Source organism: Perca flavescens, chromosome 8 (genome assembly GCF_004354835.1).
Source record: "Perca flavescens isolate YP-PL-M2 chromosome 8, PFLA_1.0, whole genome shotgun sequence".
Classification (NCBI taxonomy): domain Eukaryota; kingdom Metazoa; phylum Chordata; class Actinopteri; order Perciformes; family Percidae; genus Perca; species Perca flavescens.
Window position 1 is genome coordinate 34,875,696 of NC_041338.1, and position 19,966 is coordinate 34,895,661.

General features: G+C 43.3%; 1 protein-coding gene across 1 annotated transcript in view; it reads left to right on the plus strand.

The window, feature by feature from the left end:
* Nucleotides 1-1,747: 1,747 nt before the first annotated feature.
* glg1a (golgi glycoprotein 1a) overlaps nt 1,748-19,966 on the plus strand; it is a 55,510-nt gene continuing 37,291 nt past the window's right edge. The window contains exon 1 of the mRNA XM_028584353.1: nt 1,748-2,123. Coding sequence (XP_028440154.1) covers nt 1,791-2,123 — 333 coding nt within the window. The 5' untranslated portion in view covers nt 1,748-1,790. The remainder of the gene's footprint in view (nt 2,124-19,966) is intronic.

Consider the following 19,966-nt stretch of genomic DNA (forward strand, 5'->3'; position numbering starts at 1 on the left):
AAGCACCAGAGACACAAAATAACACCCAGAATCCCAGAAAGTGTTTTTTTCATACATCAACTTTAAACCTAAATTTTCTTAGCAAAAAACATTTGTTCTTTCACAAATGTGTGCTCATTCATGTGTAATTACTTCCACCAACTAATCAAAGTATTCTCGTACGCGTAGAATCTGACATTCAGAATCATTCAGAATACATCCGAGCGAGTCGCACCAATGGCGGCAGCCATGTTGCGCCTCCATCTTTAAAATACATTAGCCAAAGAGGGACATACCTGCGCATTTCACCCTCTTTAGTGGCACCGTGACGAATGCCAGGGGGAGATTACTTGCCAGGGAAGCGAAAAAGAGAATTAAAACAACAAAGCAACTAATATTGTAACATTGACGTTAATATCGGAGTGGCTAGAACAGCTGCGTGTAAACGATGGAGATACTAAGAGCTAATTTCGGGTTCGGCCACCGTAGCAGTTAGAACGCGATCGGAATGGGAGGGGCTAGAAAGTAGTTGGTTGTCATATACAATTTAACCGCTAGATGGGAGAAATTCTTATACAACGTAGCTTTAAGGCAGGTAAAGAGAGAATGACGGTAGTCCAAACGTGAAAAAAGAAATGAAATGTCCCATGATAGATTGTCTCTAGAAGTGTGTTATTCAACTTTTCTTTTTGTTAAAGAAGGAAAAGAAAATCCCATTACTCAATGCTATCGAATCGCACTAAATGTAAAAATTGCAACACATATCGAATCATGTTTTTTATGAAAGAATCAAATCGGGACAAAAACATATCATCCCAGCCCTGGTAATAGTATACAGTATGTTGTTTTCTTTAGAGCTCAAATGATTAATTGATTACTGGGGTAGTCGAAAATCAACTATTTAATAATCGCTTGATCATTTATAGTTCATTTATGAAGCAGAAATGTCAAACAGTCTCCAGCTCAAATGTGACAATTTGCTGTTTTTGTTGTTTTTTACATCAAGTTATAATGTAACTTCTTGGTCACAAGCAGCATCTACAATAACCTGAGCCTCTTATGATCGTGATACAATTGAGCAAATAAAGTTTTGGATAGGAAGCCGATAAGATTGCATCTTTGCCATGTTCTTAAATATATACAGTATATGCAGGATTTTACTAAAAAAAAAAACTGAACAATGCATAGACTTAAGTAACTCAATCATCACATATGACCCTCTTCTTGTATTGCTGGGTTCATACATCATTCAGACAATGTTTCATGTTTTAGAACTAGTTTCTTAAATGGAAAATGGGTTTTGTAGAAAAGTATATTTATATGTTTTTGAAGCAAGGTATCTGAAACAGCATCATGTTAGTTTATGTACCATACCCAGCGTTCGTATAAAATACTGCCTCGCTCAACCACCGCTCACATTACTCATGACATTTTCAAGTTTTAATAGATGTAAACAAGCCTGAGGGAGCCAAAGTCACAGCTTCATGGGTGCAAATTTGCATTATATTCAAACCTAGATTTTTTTTTTCTCTTGGGTACTATCTGTCAAAGAACTGCAGTATTGACATTTGTACACAGTTTATCTGATACCTTTTACTTTCATCTTCTATTTACAGTAAATACTAATGAATGTAGTAAGAAGACGTTTCCATGGTGGTTGTGTGATGTGACGCTCTCGCTAATTATTCATGAGCTGTCCAGTGCCATCGTAGAAAGAAAAAAAAAAAAAAAAAACGTCTGCAACTTTACTCCTAGTGCCCATATTTCCTACAGCTCCTGAATGCAGCAGCAGGCTGACTGGCTCTGTGAAGATGGCGGACTGTATACGTGTTCCTCTGCTCCTGCTTTTGATATGCATCTTATCGTCTTTGCATCCAATTCAAGGAGAAAACAACGTTAACAGCAAACGTGCTGTTAGTGCGGATAACCAACCGAAACCAGCCGGAGGTGTGGGGCCGGCTGCGGGGGTCCCGGTAGCCGCTGAGAGGAACCCGGGCGCTGGGGCCTCGCTGCCTCGGAGGCGCTCTACCGGCTGGAAGTTGGCTGAAGAGGGGGTGTGCAGAGAGGACCTGACCCGGCTTTGCCCCAAACATTCCTGGAACAACAACCTGGCGGTGCTGGAGTGTCTCCAGGATAAGAAAGAGGTAACGTTACATTAACGGGACAAGATGCCGTTGCAAGGAAAGAAGCAGGGTGTGCCTGCTGAACAAAACCGTTAGCTGTAATAGTTAGCCAGCTGCTAGCTCTCGGATTGAAATAACGTCACGCTAAATCCCGGTCACAATGTTTGCAATTTATTAGCGTTGACGTCGTCTTAAATATGACACACACTGTAGAGCAATATTGAACACATATTCGGAATCGTCAGGATCCACTTCTTAGTTCGGCATGATGCAATGCCACGAATGGTACTTACCTTATTTACGACTTGCTAGTTTTTGAATCGTGTCGTCGCATATTTCTTGTCTTTTACGTCTCTGCTGAAATGGAACAGCGTAATGCAGATTTACAGAAAAACAACTGGATAACCCTGAAATAAAATTTGCTTTGTGGATCAATTGTAAGCCGAATTTACCTGAATACATAGTTGTTAGATATTAACTTAAAAATTTGCTCAGCCTGGTGTCAGTGATTTAACAGTGAGCTATAACACATTAAACTGGCTGATTATTAACGCAGTTCGGAGTTCCAGGACGAAGTGCAGCTGGACTAGCATGCTAGCTAGCTGCTAAATGTAAAACTGGACACAGAATTTGCCAACCTGCAGTCGTAACAGTTCAAAACCACAATTCGCCATAAGATGTATTAGACAGCTCGGTAACCTGGCAACTTTTTAAACCCATATAGCTAACGTTAAGGCAGGTAGCAGTTACCTTTCGCTTGTTGATTTGTGGCTTTGTGTATTACGTTAAGTACAACGTTTCGTGTAATTATAGACCGTAACGTTACACGACAGTAGGCACTTTTTCCTCGTCTCTGACAACTCACTGAATCTGTTATTGACGACGTGTAAGTTCAACCTGGTTTTAAAGTTGTATCCCACGTTAAATTGAAGCAGAGAGAATAATTTCAATACATTTTTTTCCGGTGGAGACTCGTTTTTTTTCCCCTGGGAAAGGTGTCAGTGGCCTCCCACTTCAGCCCGGGGCAGCACCAGGATTAGCTAGTAGTCATTGTGGTTTTGGGGTAGTGACTGTTGTCCTGACATGTTGAGGCAACACATTACCAGATGATACAAAAAGATAAAACCCTTCTTCCGCTTTTAGTGCCAACAAAATGTATCCTGTAGCACATTTTGTATCTTAAAGGTCCCATATCATGCTCATTTTCAGGTTCATGCAACATGTTTGCATGCTTTAATGTTCAAAACACATTATTTTTTGGTATACGGTCAGTCTGAATATACCTGTAATCACCCTCTGTCTGAAATGCTTCGTTGTAGCGCCAGTCTCATTAAGTCCCTCAACTAAAAAAAAAACTAAAAACCGTCTGCTCTGATTGGTCAGTTTTTCGTGATGTGTCGCATGTCTCTGCAGCCAGGGAATGACTGTTACGGCACTGAAGAGGCATTTTCTAACTATGTAGTATGGTTGTGACATCACAGCAACTAATCCTTTAATACTTTTAGTCCATATACCGTCTAGAGCTGTCCCCGACTAAAGAAGTTCTTAGTCAGTATCACTCATGCGATTTCCTCGACAGATCTGTAAAACGGTGTTACTCCACAAAGAATCGTGCAAAAGCAACACTTTTAAATCCTGTGTTTACCAAAGATATGCTTGTATGTTTAAGAGAAGATAAGATAGACTTTATTAATCCCGCACTGGGGAAATTCCTGTTTCTTGGAAGTAACACATTTAGCATGAAAAAGCATTTTTTTTAAATGACTATTTGACTAAAGAAATCTCAGTCGACTAAGGCCGCAATGACCGATTAGTTGACTAAGAGGGGGCAGCCTTAATATTGTCACTAAACAGTGAAAAATGCCCGTCACACGGTCAAGGTGATGTCTTCAAATGTTTATTTATCAGGGACAATGCACACTAATAATACATAAAAGTACAAATGTGCCAGAATTAACCTTTAAAATGTTAAAATTATAATGGTACAAAACGAAGAAAGCGCCTCACATTTGAGGAGCAAATGTTTACCCATTTTCTGTCTGTTGACTAACCATTTAAATCGGCTTTTTTTTAATGTTTTTTTTATGAGACTCCTACCTTCTCATTTCGAAACCTAATGAACCGGGGTGGAGAGCGATGGCAGTTTGCTGTTGTTTGCACATGGGTTCACACTCTGCTTCGAGAGATAGCTGTAAACCGTCTTCCTACAATAAATAGTTTCCCAGCAAGCTGGTCTATTTGTTCATCCTGTTCTAACTAAGTCCACAGGTAGATGTTTGAGAAAGGTGGAGTTCACTTACAGTGAGGCAGCTTTCCAAGGCTTATCTGTAGTAGGGGTGCACTACGTGACAAACCCAATGGAGTGTACCATGTGTTTGAATATTTTGACAGAGTGGCCGTGTAAGTGAAGAAATAGATGGAGACGAAAAAACGGAACGAATCAGAGAAGAGAAAGAAAAGTTGTGTCATGTTCTTTTATTTATCTATTTTATACTGTCCAACCAGTAGAACATGTCCTGTTCTGTAGACATGGTCCTTATTTATATATTTTATACTGTCCAACCAGTAGAACATGTTCTGTAGACATGGTCCTTATTTATATATTTTATACTGTCCAACCAGTGGAACATGTCCTGTTCTGTAGACATGGTCCTTATTTATATATTTTATACTGTCCAACCAGTGGAACATGTCCTGTTCTGTAGACATGGTCCTTATTTATATATTTTATACTGTACAACCAGTAGAACATGTTCTGTAGACATGGTCCTTATTTATATATTTTATACTGTACAACCAGTAGAACATGTCCTGTTCTGTAGACATGTTCCTTATTTATATATTTTATACTGTCCAACCAGTGGAACATGTCCTGTTCTCTAGACATGGTCCTTATTTATTTCTTCATGTTGGACCAGTCCAATATGACTGTCCGTTGAAATAAACCTTGTGTTGCATTTGTTGTGAATCTATTTTGATGCGTTCTCCCATAACTTTTGTAATTTGACATACGTTTCAGAATATCGAAATTAATATTGAACTGAGAGCACTGTGGCTGTTGGCCGGCTGACTGCTTACTCACTTCTTTAAGCTCATTATCTGCTGGTCAACAGCCAAACTCCAGCCCACTGAGAGATCTCTGTACGCTACAACAGGAGCTTACAGCAGCTAAGACAAGCCGTGGTTTGTGCCCCATTATCTGCTTACTCAGTATCACAAGACAGCGTCCCCTCTGGTGGCATGAGGGCTGCCAAGCCAACAAAGTTTTCAGGAACATCGAGCCAGCTGTGTTTTTCCGTGATCCTGCTGACAAACAAATATACAGTGTTTCCTTTAGGATTTTTTTTTTTTTAGCAGTGGGGGTGCAGGTATGTTTAAACAACAACCCCCACCATGGAAATGTTGCCATGGCGGGCTGCCACTACAAAATCAACATAGAGGAAACTAGGGGCTGTGCAATTAATCAACATGTGATTATGATTATGATTTTGGCTCCCAATGATCAGAAAAAGAATAATCGAGAAAAGCAATTTTTTTAGCTCATTACGTTTTGAAAGTAAACTGAAAAAGTAAAGTTTATATAGGTAGTATATATGTGTTTTCTTTTTTTTAACTGTTGATTTATTGAACTTTTTCCACTGTTTTTTAAGTTCAATAACTGCGAGTAAAACGAGTAATCATGTTTAATTATAGTGATTTTCAATATTGATCAAAATAATCGTGATTTATATTATTTTTCCCATAATCGAGCAGCCCTGGAGGAAACACTGAATATAACCGAAGACATAATGTCTTTTGGCGGCAGTAGTAATCATTAGTCACGGAAGTGGAAGATGTCGCTGTGCGAAACTGTGATGGGCATATCTTATTATTTACAGACTTAACAAAAAAGAAAAACAATCAACAGATGAATGGATAATGAAAATAATAGTCACAGGCAAAGCGTAGACAATGCATCAAATGTCACATTTGAATTAAAATCGACCCCAAACCATTGTTGTCCTGTCTGGCATTTTAAGTGTAGTTTGATGAAAACAATAAGTTGAAGAAATATCAGTCCGTCACCTAAAATGCAAAAGGTAAATTGTTCTTTGTCTGAACTCTCCTCGTTCTTCTTCCATGGTGGCAGTTTGATCAGTTTGTTATGCACATTTTATGCAAATGTGCATATCGGTATCATCTCAGTGGCGTCGGTGCCAGTCTCACTTTGCTCGCTGTCTGATTTGATGAAAGACCTTTTTAACGCCTCTGCAAACCGGAATGAACTGAAAATGAAAACGGTTTCATATCAGATTGGTTTTTGTGTGTTCTACCGAGGTTTTGACTTTGAGATAAAGGTAAAAATGGTTAAAGGTGTCAGTAACGTCCTGGGGATTTGAATCCCATTGTATGCTGTAATCGGTCACGTGTTCATCAGGAGCGACTGTTTTGTTTTTTACTCTACTGCTAAACTGTATATACTACCGGTCAAAAGTTTGGGGTCACTTAGAAATTTCCATTCCACTCCATTATAGACAGAATATCAGCTGATCTGAGTGGGTGGCTGATCTTTAATGCAGTGTCTACATTATCAGCCCATTATCAGCAACCATTCATCCACTGTCCCAAAGGCTCATTCTGTTTACTAATCTGTTATCATTTTAAAAGGCTAACTGCGAAAACATTGGAGAACCCTTTTGCAAATTATGTAATCACATAATGTAATCTTTAAACTGCTGCCCTGGTTAAAAACACACAATGCAACTGATCCCAGCTGGTATTCTGTCTGTAACGGAGTGGAATGGACATTTGTAAGTGACTCCAAACGTTTGACCGGTAGTGTATATTTACAAGAATAAAATACCTTTTTTGTTGTTTTTTTTTTTAAATATATTTTAAAAACCAAATTCCAGACATCTTAATGCTCTGTCAGCACCTGAATTCTCCCTGCAGAATTATTTGGCATTTGACATATTTCCCACGTTTTCTGCTTGCTGAAAAAAGAAGCTCAACTTGATTCAGTTTGCAACATTTCATTTGTATTTTTCCTCGTGCAATATGAAAAAAGCAGCTTATATTTATTTTATTTAAATATAAAACAAAGCAATGACATTTTTTTTTTTTGGCACAACAGAAGTGTTAAATACTTGTCTGCAAGGTCCATCCATCCATCCATCTTCGTCCGCTTATCCGGTGTCGGGTCGCGGGGGGAGCAGCTCCAGCAGGGGACCCCAAACTTCCCTTTCCCGAGCAACATTAACCAGCTCCGACTGGGGATCCCGAGCGTTCCCAGGCCAGGTTGGAGATATAATCCCTCCACCTAGTCCTGGGTCTTCCCGAGGCCTCCTCCCAGCTGGGCGTGCCTGGAACACCTCCCTAGGGAGGCGCCCAGGGGCATCCTTACCAGATGCCCGAACCACCTCAACTGGCTCCTTTCGGCCGCAAAGGAGCAGCGGCTCTCCTCCGAGCTCCTCACGGATGACTGAGCTTCTCACCCTATCTCTAAGGGAGACGCCAGCCACCCTCCTGAGGAAACCCATTTCGACCGCTTGTACCCTGGATCTCGTTCTTTCGGTCATGACCCAGCCTTCATGACCATAGGTGAGGGTAGGAACGAAAACTGACCCGGTAGATCGAGAGCTTTGCCTTCTGGCTCAGCTCTCTTTTTCGTCTGGCGGTGCGATAGATTGAATGCAATACCGCACCCGCTGCGCCCGATTCTCCGACCAATCTCCCGCTCCATTGTCCCTCACTCGCGAACAAAACCCCAAGGTACTTGAACTCCTTCACTTGGGGTAAGGACTCATTCCCTACCTGGAGAAGGCATTCCATCGGTTTCCTGCTGAGAACCATGGCCTCCGATTTAGAGGTGCTGATCCTCATCCCAACCGCTTCACACTCGGTTGCGAACCGATCCAGTGAGTGCTGAAGGTCGCAGGCCGATGATGCCATCAGGACCACATCATCTGCAAAGAGCAGCGATGAGATCCCCAGCCCACCAAACTGCAACCCCTCCCCACCCCGACTACGCCTCGATATCCTGTCCATAAATATTACAAACAGGATTGGTGACAAAGCGCAACCCTGGCGGAGGCCAACCCTCACCTGAAACGAGTCCGACTTACTACCGAGAACCCGGACACAGCTCTCACTTTGGTCATACAGAGATTGGATGGCCCTGGTAGAGACCCCCTCACCCCATACTCCCGCAGCACCTCCCACAGTATCTCCCGGGGGACCCGGTCATACGCCTTCTCCAAATCCACAAAACACATGTAGACCCGGTTGGGCATACTCCCAGGCTCCCTCCAGGATCCTTGCGAGTGAAGAGCTGGTCCGTTGTTCCACGACCAGGGCGGAATCCGCATTGTTCCTCCTCAACCCGAGGTTCGACTATCGGCCGAACCCTCCTTTCCAACACCTTGGAGTAGACTTTACCAGGGAGGCTGAGAAGTGTGATACCCCTATAATTGGCACACACCCTCTGGTCCCCTTTTTAAAAAGGAACCACCACCCCAGTCTGCCACTCCTTTGGCACCGTCCCAGACTTCCACGCAATGTTGAAGAGGCGTGTCAACCAGGACAACCCCTCCACACCCAGAGCCTTGAGCATTTCTGGACGGATCTCATCAATCCCGGGGCTTTGCCACTGTGTAGTTGTTTGACTACATCAGTGACTTCCGCCTGGGAAATCGGCGACAATCCCCGTTATCCTCCAGCTCTGCCTCTAACATAGAGGGCGTATTAGTCGGATTCAGGAGTTCCTCAAAGTGCTCCCTCCACCGCCCTATTACCTCCTCAGTGGAGGTCAACAGTGTCCCATCCTTACTGTACACAGCTTGGATGGTTCCCCGCTTCCCCTCCTGAGGTGGCGAACAGTTTTCCAGAAACACTTTGGTGCCGACCGAAAGTCCTTCTCCATGTCTTCTCCAAACTTCTCCCACACCCGCTGCTTTGCCTCTTTCACGGCAGAGGCTGCAGCCCTTCGGCCCCTTCGGTACCCTGCAACTGCCTCCGGAGTCCTCCGAGATAACATATCCCGGAAGGACTCCTTCTTCAATCGGACGGCTTCCCTGACCACTGGTGTCCACCACGGTGTTCGTGGGTTACCGCCCCTTGAGGCACCTAAGATCCTAAGACCACAGCTCCTCGCCGCAGCTTCAGCAATGGAAACTTTGAACATTGTCCACTCGGGTTCAATGCCCCCAGCCTCCACAGGGATGCACGAAAAGCTCCGCCCGGAGGTGTGAGTTGAAAGTCTGTCGGACAGGGGCCTCCTCCAGACGTTCCCAATTTACCCGCACTACGTTTGGGCTTACCAGGTCTGTCCAGAGTCTTCCCCACCCCTGACCCAACTCACCACCAGATGGTGATCGGTTGACAGCTCTGCCCCTCTCTTCACCCGAGTGTCCAAAACATACGGCCTCAGATCAGATGAAACGATTATGAAATCGATCATTGACCTTGACCTAGGGTGCTCTGGTACCAGGTACACTTATGAGCATCCCTATGTTCGAACATGGTGTTCGTTATAGACAATCCATGACTAGCACAGAAGTCCAACAACAAACAACCACTCTGGTTTAGATCAGGGAGGCCGTTCCTCCCAATCACGCCTCTCAGGTGTCTCCATCATTGCCCACGTGTGCGTTGAAGTCCCCCCAGCAGAACAATGGAGTCCCCACTGGAGCCCCATGCAGGACTCCAGTCAAGGTCTCAAGAAGGCCGAATACTCCGAACTCCTGTTTGGTGCATATGCACAAACAACAGTCAGTTTTCCCCCACAACCCGCAGGCGTAGGGAGGCGACCCTCTCGTCCACGGGGTAAAACTCCAACACAGCGGCGCTCAGCCGGGGCTTGTGAGTATCCCCACACCCGCCCGGCGCCTCACACCCTGGGCAACTCCGGAGAAGAAAAGAGTCCAACCCCTATCCAGGAGTATGGTTCCAGAACCGAGACTGTGCGTGAGAGGTAAGCCCCACCAGATCTAACCGGTGGCGCTCCACCTCCCGCACCAGTTCCGGCTCCTTCCCCACAGAGAGGTGACGTTCCCACGTCCCCAGAGCCAGCGTCTGCCGCCCGGGTCTGGTCCGTCGAGGCCCCTGACCTTCACTGCCACCCATGTGGCATCGCACCCGACCCCAACGGTTCCTCCCACAGGTGGTGGGCCCATGGGCTGGAGAGATGGGAGCCACGTAGCTTGTTCGGGCTGTGCCCGGCCGGGCTCCGTGGCAAACCCGCCACCAGGCGCTCGCCCGGCGAGCCCGCCGTCTGGGCCTGGCTCCAGGCGGGGCCCCGGGCTTCCTCCGGGCAGGGTCACTCCATCTCTACCTTGCTTCTTCATTGGGGTTTTTGAACCATTCTTTGTCTGGCCCCTCACCTGAGACCACTTTGCCTTGGGAGACCCTACCAGGAGCACAAAGCTCCAGACAACACAGCCCTCAGGTTCACAGAGACACACAAACCTCTCCACCACGATAAGGTGATGGTTCACGGAGAAGTGGAAAATAATAAAGAAACACGTCACTGTATGATAGCATAACATATCAAATTGCTTTGATTGCATCCTTTCTGCAGTCTTACAATACGTAGCCTATACATTATTGCTTTGACAGAGGGGGAAAAAAGGAACCATCTCAAAAAGAAACGCACACATGCATTCTATCTATCTATCTATCTATCTACAAAATAAAAAAGCAACATACAATGGAAAGATATTGGCAAAAAGTAAGCTGAGCTGTATTAAATACATCCCATCCAAACATCTATTATTCAAACTCAAACACAATGTAATAGACCTTTTTCACAGCAGACATGTTGACATGTCATAGTAGGAAAAGCACAGGTGTATTCAAACCCATTACTGATGGCTGCATTCCACTTAGTAGAGGTCCTGGTATTAAACCATTACTGATGGCTGCATTCCACTTAGGAGAGGTCCTGGTATTAAACCATTACTGATGGCTGCATTCCACTTAGGAGAGGTCCTGGTATTAAACCATTACTGATGGCTGCATTCCACTTAGGAGAGGTCCTGGTATTAAACCATTACTGATGGCTGCATTCCACTTAGGAGAGGTCCTGGTATTAAACCATTACTGATGGCTGCATTCCACTTAGGAGAGGTCCTGGTATTAAACCATTACTGATGGCTGCATTCCACTTAGTAGAGGTCCTGGTATTGTGCATGCTGACTCACTGAAATAGCTTACTGGGACACTTGATGGAACTGAGCCATCGTTAAGGTTATCAATTTCAGATGACAAGTCAAAATGTCTGCTGTGAAAAAGGTCAATACAGTATATGTCCATTATGTTAATAGCTTGTCCAGCCCTAACGATATTTCATAGTTTTTGTTGGTCCATAGTTTGTAACTTTTAGTGCAAAAGGGAAATCTGTCACCAGACAAAACCTTTTGCAAACTGTATCTGAATCAAAATCCTGATTGTTAGGGTATGGCATGAAAACAGCTCAAGGCCCAGTGAACCCAGATTTTATATATATATATATATATATATATATATATATATATATATATATATATATATATATATATATATATATATTGGGGGTGTGACGTCTCGTCTTCGTACGGCCGCCCCGAGTAGCGACCGTGGCGCTCGCTCGTCTTCCTTCTGTGTGAAGGCCACGAGCTGCCCAGATGGCACTGGCGCTGCTGTTCCCCTGGTTAAGGGGCGAGATTGAGAGCTGCTTTTAGACTCGTAAGCATTTTTGTGTGTCTCCGGCCAGGCTGCTGTCACTCCTGCTGGTGGCTGTGGTTTTGTGGACGTGGTGCAGAGTCTCCGAGTCTGGAGGGAGGAGGCCGTGGAGATTGATGGTTTTGTTTCGTTCCAGCCTGTCGGCTGCGTGAAGCCTCCATGTGTCTGTTGTCTGTCTCAGCCTCCCAGTTGTACCCAGTTTGATAATCGGCAATTAACACATTTAAAGTGGGATTTTTTTCTCTTCTCAACCTGGACTCTATTTCCCCGTGCATTGGTTTCTAAGTGACTAATTGGTCCAGTATTGAGCGAGAATGCTGTAACCAGCAGCTGTGATCCGGGCTGCGATGTAACCCAATCGATAGCCATCAGTTTGCGTCCACTTAAAGTTCAGTTTTTGCCGCGGACAGGCTCAGATTATTATTCTAAGTGTCTTACTAGGTTATGGAAAGGATCCCTACAGAGAGAGACCTTTTTGTTAAAAAATAAAACTAAAATAGGGTTGCAACGATGCATTGATCTGGAACCAAGCTCATCGACCGCAAAGTGAAAATATTGATACGTATCAACTTTAAGGAGGGGCTTTTATTTTGAAATTCCCCCTTAATACTTAATACTTTTTAATAAAACAAATGTTTGGTTTTCATTTACATATCTGGAAGAGCTCAGTAATACAATTGTGAAATGAAATGAGAAGCCCTATTTGCACAGGATTAGTATCATCTGAGAACCTCTGTATGATTTAGAAATTAATTACTTTTTTCACTTTTACATAAATAAAAGTAAACAAACAGTCATTATGGTACTGTCACTTTAATACAGGATTATCTGTCTGGTTGTCAGTCTCAGGGCCAGTGTGTCCTGGTGATAAAGCTGCTGCTTTTTATAGGCTTATCTTGCATAAACCTAAACAAAGACCGGAGCTTTTGGTTTGTTTTGATTATGGGCCATAAATGAGAAAAATGTTCCTGGTTGCTGAGCAACATCCCGATTTTGTTGTCCTTTTCAGTGTCTGATGGTCCATTCAGGCTTTGTGTTATTCATCTGAAAGTGCTGAAGTGTTTATCCACCAGTAATTTAACGAGACACTCGGACGACATCACAGCGAAAGCACACCGGCCGCTTAAAGGACGATTCCGGCGCAAAATGAACCTAGGGGTTAATAACCGATGTGTACCCACTCGGTCGTTCTCTGGGACATGTTTTCATGCTAATCGAATGTGTTTGTACCTTGGAACATGCTAGCGCGGACTGCTGATTAGCTTACAACGCTAGTATATGGGGCACAGGGACACTCAAATTAAATCGTTATTTAATACCACTAAAAAAGCTACGTGTGCAAAGCTTTTATTAAGCAGCTGTAAGGAAGGCACTCAGAAATGTCAACCGATGAGCGCATCAGCACAGTGAGCGCGCACACGGGGCAACAAGCGCACGTTAACACAGGCACACACAAGAGTATAATCATATAATTGAAATAAAATGTACATATGCCTAGACAACTATGTGGAAATACTTCCACACAGTAGACTTTCCTTCATTTTCGGTGGTTTTAAAATCTCTGAGGCCAACTTCTTTTTATCAACATCTTCCATCGTTGCGCTCACTGCGCTGCGGCATGCAGTCTGCCTGATAGGCACGTGTTTCTGTTAGGTTAATATTTTAAATTTATTTTAATCACAAAAACGAGCATTTGCATCAAGTGAAACAGGCCCATTACATAATAAGCTGTTTAAAATTTTAAATGTCCAATGCCTTAGGCTACCGCGCTGATGTGGCCGTCCGAGCCCGGCTCGAACCCGGCTCGAACCCGTCCATCATTTCTAAATATCCGTCCGAACCCGGCCCGGCCCGTCGGGACCCGTTGGGCTCGGGTCGGGTATCCCAGCCTTAGTGCCAATGTGACGTCAAAATGACGTAGATCTCGCTGGCGCACCAGGATTTTAAGTGTGTAACCAGAGATCGTGCACCACTCTTATTTATTTATTTTTAGCGGCGCATGACAAAGCGGAAACGAGAAGCGTGGCAGTTTCGATGGCAACGTGATGCCAGGACTCTTGGAGCAACTGCAAACTAAACTTTGCTATAAACTTACCGGGTTAAGAGGAGTTCTTTTATGGTGAATGAAAGGCTTGATCCCACCAAGTAGCTCATCCAATCAAATCAAAGCATTGACGGCAATGCTGCTGCCAGTTCTGCCGTTGTTTACCTTTTTCTTCTTCTTCTAGTCAGTAGAAATAGCAAAAGTCGGTAGCCTTTGCTCATCAGCGCCACCTCTGTTCAGGAGAAGACTGCAGCTAGTGTCGCTCCCATGACGTCACATTGTCGCCGCCTAGCGCAGCTATTTTTTTTTTATTTCCGTGCCCATGTTATCCAATCTGTCCGTTCACACCGGGCTTGGAGCGTCTGTGTCGGCCCACGTGCTGCAGCAGCGATCGTTTTCGGCGTCGCTTATATTTCTGGCGCGAGACAGGTAATCGCACACAGGAAGACCACAGTGCAGCTGGGTACTTTACAAAAATGAAACGAATTTCAAATGGTTTGGCTGTCTTGACTTCTCACAGCGAGACACGCAATCAGGCACATAGAGAGAGAGAGAGAGAGAGAGAGAGAGACTGACGGACGGACGGACAGAGACACACACACACACACACACACACACACACACACACACACACACACACCTGTCACAAACCTGACCTGAAATCTGCTGTTTGATAGGAAAAAAGGCACACACGTTTAGTGGGTGGAGAGTCAAATAGCACAAACGGTGTGCAGAGACTAGTAGTTCTATCCGACCCGAATCAATAAAACGTGTTTAAACAGTTAAAGATGTCCTACCTCAAGCTGTTGTTTGACTGTGATTTAGGTGTGGTAAAGACTGGTGCTAGGACCTGATAAGCCTAGGCCGTTTACGTATCCCTTTTCGAGCGGCTCAAATGTTGCGCCCCCCTGTGATTTTGGATATTGCACTAGTTCATATTGCGATTTCGGAAAACATTGCGATTAATTGTTCAGCCCTAGGAAGCAGGGCTTAAAGTGATGCAGCTAAAGGCTGTTTAAACCCAAACGCACAGCTGCCGGGCTCTCTGCTTCATGACTCAGTAGGTGCTGGAATTGGCCGGCTTCCCTCTGGATTCGCTCTTCTTCCTATCACTTTGTGTGTCATTTTTCTCTCTTCATCTCTTCCTCTCACCCACTTCCAATCATAGCTCAGCCTCGTGCCAGTTTTTCCCACGACGAAACGAGGAGAGCTGATTAAGTTTAATTTAGCTGCAGCTATTAAATGAGATGGAGGTTTTCACACCGTGTTTTTTTTTTTTTTTTTATACTACGCCTATTAAACGTGTGCACGAGAGTGCACTGTTTACAAGTTGCTGTCGGCATGGCTCATACAAGCCTACTTTCCAAAAGAAGATTTGCACTTTTTCCACAAATTGAGATGTTTACCGTGTGTGCACGGTGCGTGACTTGTGCCAAGGCTAGCATCGCTAATCATAGCTTACATCAACTTTTACTAGCAGTGATTTTAAATGGATTTCTCCAAATAGCCAAACTTTACCTGTGGAGTAGAAACTTCACGACTGAGGCATCAGTGGGAGGCCCAACCTGTGCTTTTAGCGCACGCCAGCATGTGAAATATTCTCCCAAAAGCTTCAATGCTTCAACGAATGGCTGAAACCGTATCTCAAGCTCACCACACATATACACCTGAAAGCTAGCGACGTGCACGTACGACGGCTTACGTAAACATATCACCAGAATGATTGACAACTAGGAGGACCAATAGTATTGATGATCCACCCAGAAAAAGAAAATCCTCCACTATACGTTTAACACACACATGCAGAGTTGGGTTAATACAACTAGTGGTGCACGATATATTGGCCGCCGATATAATATCGGCCGATATGGTCATTTTTTTACACATCGGTATCGTTCCGATGTCAAAATAGGGCCGATGAATAGGGCCGATGTGAATCATTCCTGTGTATTTGACGTGTGTAGGCTTGGATGTGAGTGTGTGAGAATTTAGATTTAAATCTGACCTGTGGAGGGCAGTAATACGCTTAACAGCGTATATACTGCTGAAATCAGAAGAAGTGTGGGCGGGGATGTTGGTTTTTGCAGACGGAATCTGCGGCGAAGTGGGACACTGGAAACTTTAGTAGACCACCGGCACTCGTGGGCGGGGGAGAGATGAATGTTCGGAAATAAGAGGTTGCTGTTCGGTTGCTGCGGCCCACCGTACAGGTTAGTTTGACCAGCGGGCAGCAGCGACCGCCGAAGTGGGCAGCAGCGGCGATCATGGGGGGACATTCTCAGCGGTGAAACGCAAACGGGGGCTGAAGTATAGCTAACCTAGCTAGGTGGAAAGCTAACGCTAGCCAGCCACTTGTTCCATCAATCCTGTTTGCAAGTGTCTGCTCATTAGACAACAAACTGGAGTACATCCAACTTAAACCAAACTCCCATCGCGAGTTCAGAGACTGCTGTGTTTTTTCTTGTTGTGGAAACATGTCGCCGGGTAAGAGTGGAGAATTTGTTAACACAGGACTTGTGCACAAATTAGCTGCTTGTATCCAACTAAATGCTAACTGCTGGGGAAGTTTGGGACTAGTAAATGCCGACCGTTCTACATTTCACGCAAATTTACAACCGTGTTTATAATCTGCTACATTTAGCTATTGCACATACACGTAAAGTTCAGCTAATGCATACTAGCATTAGCGCTTGGTTGACTGTAAACACCTGTTTCGGATGTCGTTTTTATATATTTTAAATGTGTAACCATTACAGCCACGGTAAAATGTTGTTTCGTGTATATGGTTGAAATGACAATAAAACACATTTGGGTTGAGTTGAATGCTGCCTCACTGTCGGTCTGTAGGTGGATGTGGCTTGGGAGCAGAGTCTAAGCAGCGAAGCAAGGTCATTCTGGGATTTGGTGTCTTTCATCCATATGAGCAAAAAACACATTTCCGGGCTTATCTCGGCCTAGAAGGCACCAATTTCTATCATTTCAAGGGTTAGGCCTAACCTTTAAGTACTTGGCAGTTACTGTACTTCCAGTTCAGACTGCAAAAGCCAGTGTCTGTTCTGGCTCCATTTTCACATTTTACCTCTTTCAATACTTTTGGCTTTGGCCATTTAAAGCCTACTACTGTACTTTAAAGTTTTGAACTGTTGTACAATGTTCACAGAATACAGTGACTTGGTCTCAAGTGAGTTAGATGTTTATTGTGGATACTCAAGGTTAGCTTATTCATAGTGTGAATTCAGGACACACTTGTATCCTAAAAATGTATTTTTATATAAATATTTTTTCTTCTGAAAATCTGATGACAGTCATATTTTGCACACAGGTAAAGGTGCCCAATGTCAGTGATTTCTGAAAATAAATCTCAAAAGTAAAAAAAAATGCCTTTTTGGAAAATAGTTCCTTATTTGATTATCATAAAAAATGTGTTTTATACAGAGATATCGACATTGGTAAATATCGGTATATGCTATAACAGCAATATTAATATCGGTTATCGGTATCGGCCACAATTTTCACATCGGTGCATCACTAAATACAACCAATCACCTTTCACCTCGATTATGGAAAAAAATATAATCACGATTATTTCGGTCAATATTGAAATCACAGTAATTTAACACGATTACTCGTTGACTTCTGGAAAGATGTTGCAATTATTGAACTTAAAAAACAGTGGATAACAGTACAATAACCTACATCTGTGAAATTTGCCTTAATACTTTTCCTATTGAAACTTTTATTTTTTTTCAGAACACAAGAGAAAATAAGAGTTTACTTGCAAAACGTAATGAGCTAAATAATTGTTTTTCTCGATTATTCTGTTTTTGTGATCATTGGGAGCCAAAATCATAATTGCGATTTAAATTTTGATTAATTGCACAGCCCTAATTCACCTCAACAGTTATTATCCTGTTTCCATATCAAATTTATTTCCCCTGCTTTTACAAGCTCTCTTTGGTAAGAAAAAGAGGCTGCTTTCATCATAGTCTATTTTGGCTTTTGAAATCAACGCAGGATTAAACCGATGAGAAGTTTTTTGGCTTTTCTGAAACCTGCAGATCCCCTGGCGGAGCTGGGTAGAGACGCCCACATGAGTCACATTGTGCTCTGCAGCAGCAGCGGTGATGTGATGTTTGCGTGTTCAGTCCAGAGGATGGGTGGACTGAGCCTGTGCAGAGGCGGGGGCTCTCCCTGCGGGCCCCGGGGGCCGCTCCAGAAAAACACAGAAAATAAAACAAAAGTCCCCGTGCCGTTTAATCCAGCATCAGACTAGCCGGCTCCATCCAGGTTAACCCTTGTGTTGTCCTATGACCCGTTTTCAAATGGTTTTTGTATCCGAAATATGGGTTTCTTTGAACCAAAATTCCCAAAAATAACTTTGCTGCATGGAAGATCTTCGCAGGTAAAAATGAATGATTACTTACATTGAATTTTGGGTGTTTTATTCAATTTTACAGCATTTGGAAAAAAAACAGTTTAATGGTTTCTAAACACTATCCTGACTAAACTTTGACATAAACCAGTTTGGGATTCACTCAACATCCTTTTGACCTTAACTATTAGTTATATAATTCATAATTTCTGCTTTTTTTTAACTCACAAATAGGTAACATGTCATATAAATTAGGTTTATTGACTATGTATGAAAAAAAAGGACAAAGGCAACACAAGGGTTAACACTCTACATCCTTGAGCTTTTGCTGACACTGACGCACTCATTGTGTTGACTTTGCAAAAAAAAACGGGATGCTGCTTTCAGGTGCAAGTCGGAAGCACCGGAATTACAGGTTGAGCCTCCGTACACTGAAAAATCAAGGCAGTAAATGTGTATCTATGTTGATTTTTACAGCCAGAAACATACAGATATAGACGTTACGCAAAAATCTATAATCACAAAAGGACATATACCATGACAGAGGGTTTCCAACTCCTAATTCACATCAGATATTTTATTTTAAAAGGGAAGGTAAGTTTATACTGATTTTGAGCCAGTTTGCAATAAAATTAGAGTTAAAGATTCTATGACATGCTGCTTTTATCTAGACCTTAGTGGTCCCCTAATACTGTATCTGAAGTCTCTTTTATATAGACCTTAGTGGTCCCCTAATACTGTATCTGAAGTCTCTTTTATATAGACCTTAGTGGTCCCCTAATACTGTATCTGAAGTCTCTTTTATATAGACCTTAGTGGTCCCCTAATACTGTATCTGAAGTCTCTTTTATATAGACCTTAGTGGTCCCCTAATACTGTATTTGAAGTCTCTTTTATATAGACCTTAGTGGTCCCCTAATACTGTATCTGAAGTCTCTTTTATATAGACCTTAGTGGTCCCCTAATACTGTATTTGAAGTCTCTTTTATATAGACCTTAGTGGTCCCCTAATACTGTATCTGAAGTCTCTTTTATATAGACCTTAGTGGTCCCCTAATACTGTATCTGAAGTCTCCCTTGGTCAGAATTACAGACACTAGAGCCAGTCCCACAATGAGCTTTCCTTAGGATGTGCCCTGCATGGTTAGAAAAACTGTGACAAAGAGACATTAAGATTCCAGTTAGGGCTCTAAAACGTGAGACTTGACATGTCTTCTAGTGTAAGTTGCACTGGACTGTGGCAGAAAGGACCTCGTATTTATGGCCTCCAAAGATAGAGAGCTAGAGAGATGGATATAGATATTATATTATTCATCAGTAAGGTCTCTAAAACCAAATGTCTATTCAGACATATCGAGAGCCAGTACTTTCTAAACTTAAAAATACAAACACAAAGAGAGGCTTTATCTGAACTAGTACTGCTCTGCTGCTCTGGCGCTGGGTGTGTCGGGTCACTGTGGGTCACATTTCCAGCACCATTGATTTTATTTTTTTTACCTCCGTTGACCACCGAGTCAGCTCTGTGCTGTTTATAACCTCAGTCAGTCAGTCGGTACCATCCTCTGCTTCAGTGTGAGCAGACGGAGACTCCCTCCTCCCAACGGACTGCGTTTACTGTCTGTGTGAAGAGCATTGTGCCACTTGTGTGTAAAACAAACTGTAAATAGAACACACACAGACACACACATGAATATTCAAACACACACAGACGGCCTATTCCTGGCCTGTGGTGAACAGTAAGAAACTCTT